Genomic DNA, 1754 nt, shown 5'->3' on the forward strand with positions numbered 1-1754 from the left:
CCTCCTCGTACTGCTCACGCAGCAGGTCACAGTCGTGCCGGGCTGACTGCAGCGCGTGGGCCAGGGCATTCTTTGCCTGGGGAGGGGCGGGCACCAGGAGGCGGGCTCAGCTTTCTCTAGAGTACAACCCCGGTCTGTGCCCACATGCCCACTCTAGTTTCTCCATCCATCCTCCCTGGTACCTCATCTATCTCTAAATCCCCTGTGGACCCGAAACAGTCTACTGAGGATTGATAACAAAGCGTGTCCATATAGCATTGTACAGTTTACACAATGTGCCATGCCCACCACTCCTTGCCCCTCACTGCAGCAGGCATTATCGACCTCGTCCTCATTTATAGGGGCTCAGAGAGGTTAGGTGGTTCTCCCAAGATTACCAAGCTCTAAGGGGAAAGTTAGGATTGAAGCCCTGGACTTTTTAAAAGGTCATATTCTCCCCCACCCTTTTTCTTTAAAAAATTTTTTAAAATGTTTATTTTCGAGAGAAAGAGACAGAGTACGAGTAGGGGAGGGCTAGAGAGAGAGGGAGACACAGATTCTGAAGCAGGCTCCAGGCTCTGTCAGCACAGAGCCTGACGCATGGCTTGAACCTACAGACCACAAGACCATGACCTGAGCTAAAGTCAGACACTTAACTGAATGGGCCACCCAGGCACCCCTAGTTTCTTTCTCTAGTTTTCAGATTGCCCTGCTAATCTCAGGACCTATTTGTACGGTTTCTGTATCCTATACTTGTGCCCAGCCAAGGCAATCATTCCTCCTTAGTTTTTTCCTCTTCCCCACTGCCTCACTTTCCCCAACCCAGACACCCTTTACCCCATGCCCCTCTCCCTCCAGAGATGGCAGCAGAAAGGCAGAGGGCCTCAGCCTGGGCAACAGATTTAGGAAGCATGTGGTAGGCTCTGGGCTATTATTCCTTTTGGAAAATGGGAGAACAATGGAAAAACAGCAAGCCTCATTCTTGGGACCTGCTTGCTTCTTGCCTGGACCAAGTGGCCTGAGTCTAGGCCTCACCTTAACTTCCTCCTCCAGCTGCCTCTTGAGGTCCTCCAGCTGCTGGGTATAGGTGAGCTTGCCTCGGGTCAGCTGGGAGATCAGAGCCTCCTTCTCATCCAGCTGCCGGGACAGCTCACCTGGAGAAGAGCCAAGGCACACTCAACTCTGGAAGGTCAGCCACCTTTCTATCTCCTCACAACCCCTCCCCTAACTGTTAGGCACCATTCTCTGAAGATATGTGTGTGTGTGTGTGTGTGTGTGCGTGTGTGTGTACATGTATGTGAGTGTCTCCCCAAGGCTGAGTGGCTTAGGAAGTGGGGGGATATGGAGAGGGGGCTTACCATTCTCGGTCTGTAGCTTGGCCCGCTGGCTAGTGAGTTCATTGACAGAACGCTGGGTCTCCTCGGCCTTGCTTCGGTGCTCATTCATCTGGTCTTCCAGGGTCCGGCACATCTTCTCCAGGTTAGCCTGAGGGAGGAAGGGAAGTGGATATGGTGGATGAAGGGTTGTAAGAGGTACATTTACAGAAGTGAAGAGGAGGGGTATGGAAAGGAGAGGATGGGAGAACAGGGTGGAAGAAGGGAAGTAGGAAACGACATCAGGGAAGAAAGGAGACATGCACGGAAAGTGGAGGTAGGTGGAGGGAATTGGGTGCAAGGAAGGTGAGTGGGCACCTTGGCCTTGATGATCTGCTCCATGTTGGAGGTGACATCATCCAGCTCCAGCTTGAACTCACTCTTCTCCTTCTCCAGCTTCTG

General features: G+C 52.3%; 1 protein-coding gene across 1 annotated transcript; it reads right to left on the minus strand.

Annotated features, from left to right (window-relative positions):
* Positions 1–18: 18 nt before the first annotated feature.
* Positions 19–1730, minus strand: LOC120227781 (myosin-7-like; the record flags this gene model as incomplete). Its single annotated transcript, XM_039225815.1, has 4 exons — positions 1671–1730; positions 1338–1464; positions 1015–1133; positions 19–76 (listed from the first exon to the last, which is right to left on the minus strand). Coding segments are annotated over exons 1-4 (328 nt in total), but the record flags the coding sequence as incomplete, so codon positions are not given.
* Between the last annotated feature and the right edge of the window lie 24 nt (positions 1731–1754).

This window comes from Hyaena hyaena, unplaced genomic scaffold (assembly GCF_003009895.1).
Source record: "Hyaena hyaena isolate Hyena2069 unplaced genomic scaffold, ASM300989v1 scaffold_3744, whole genome shotgun sequence".
Classification (NCBI taxonomy): Eukaryota; Metazoa; Chordata; class Mammalia; order Carnivora; family Hyaenidae; genus Hyaena; species Hyaena hyaena.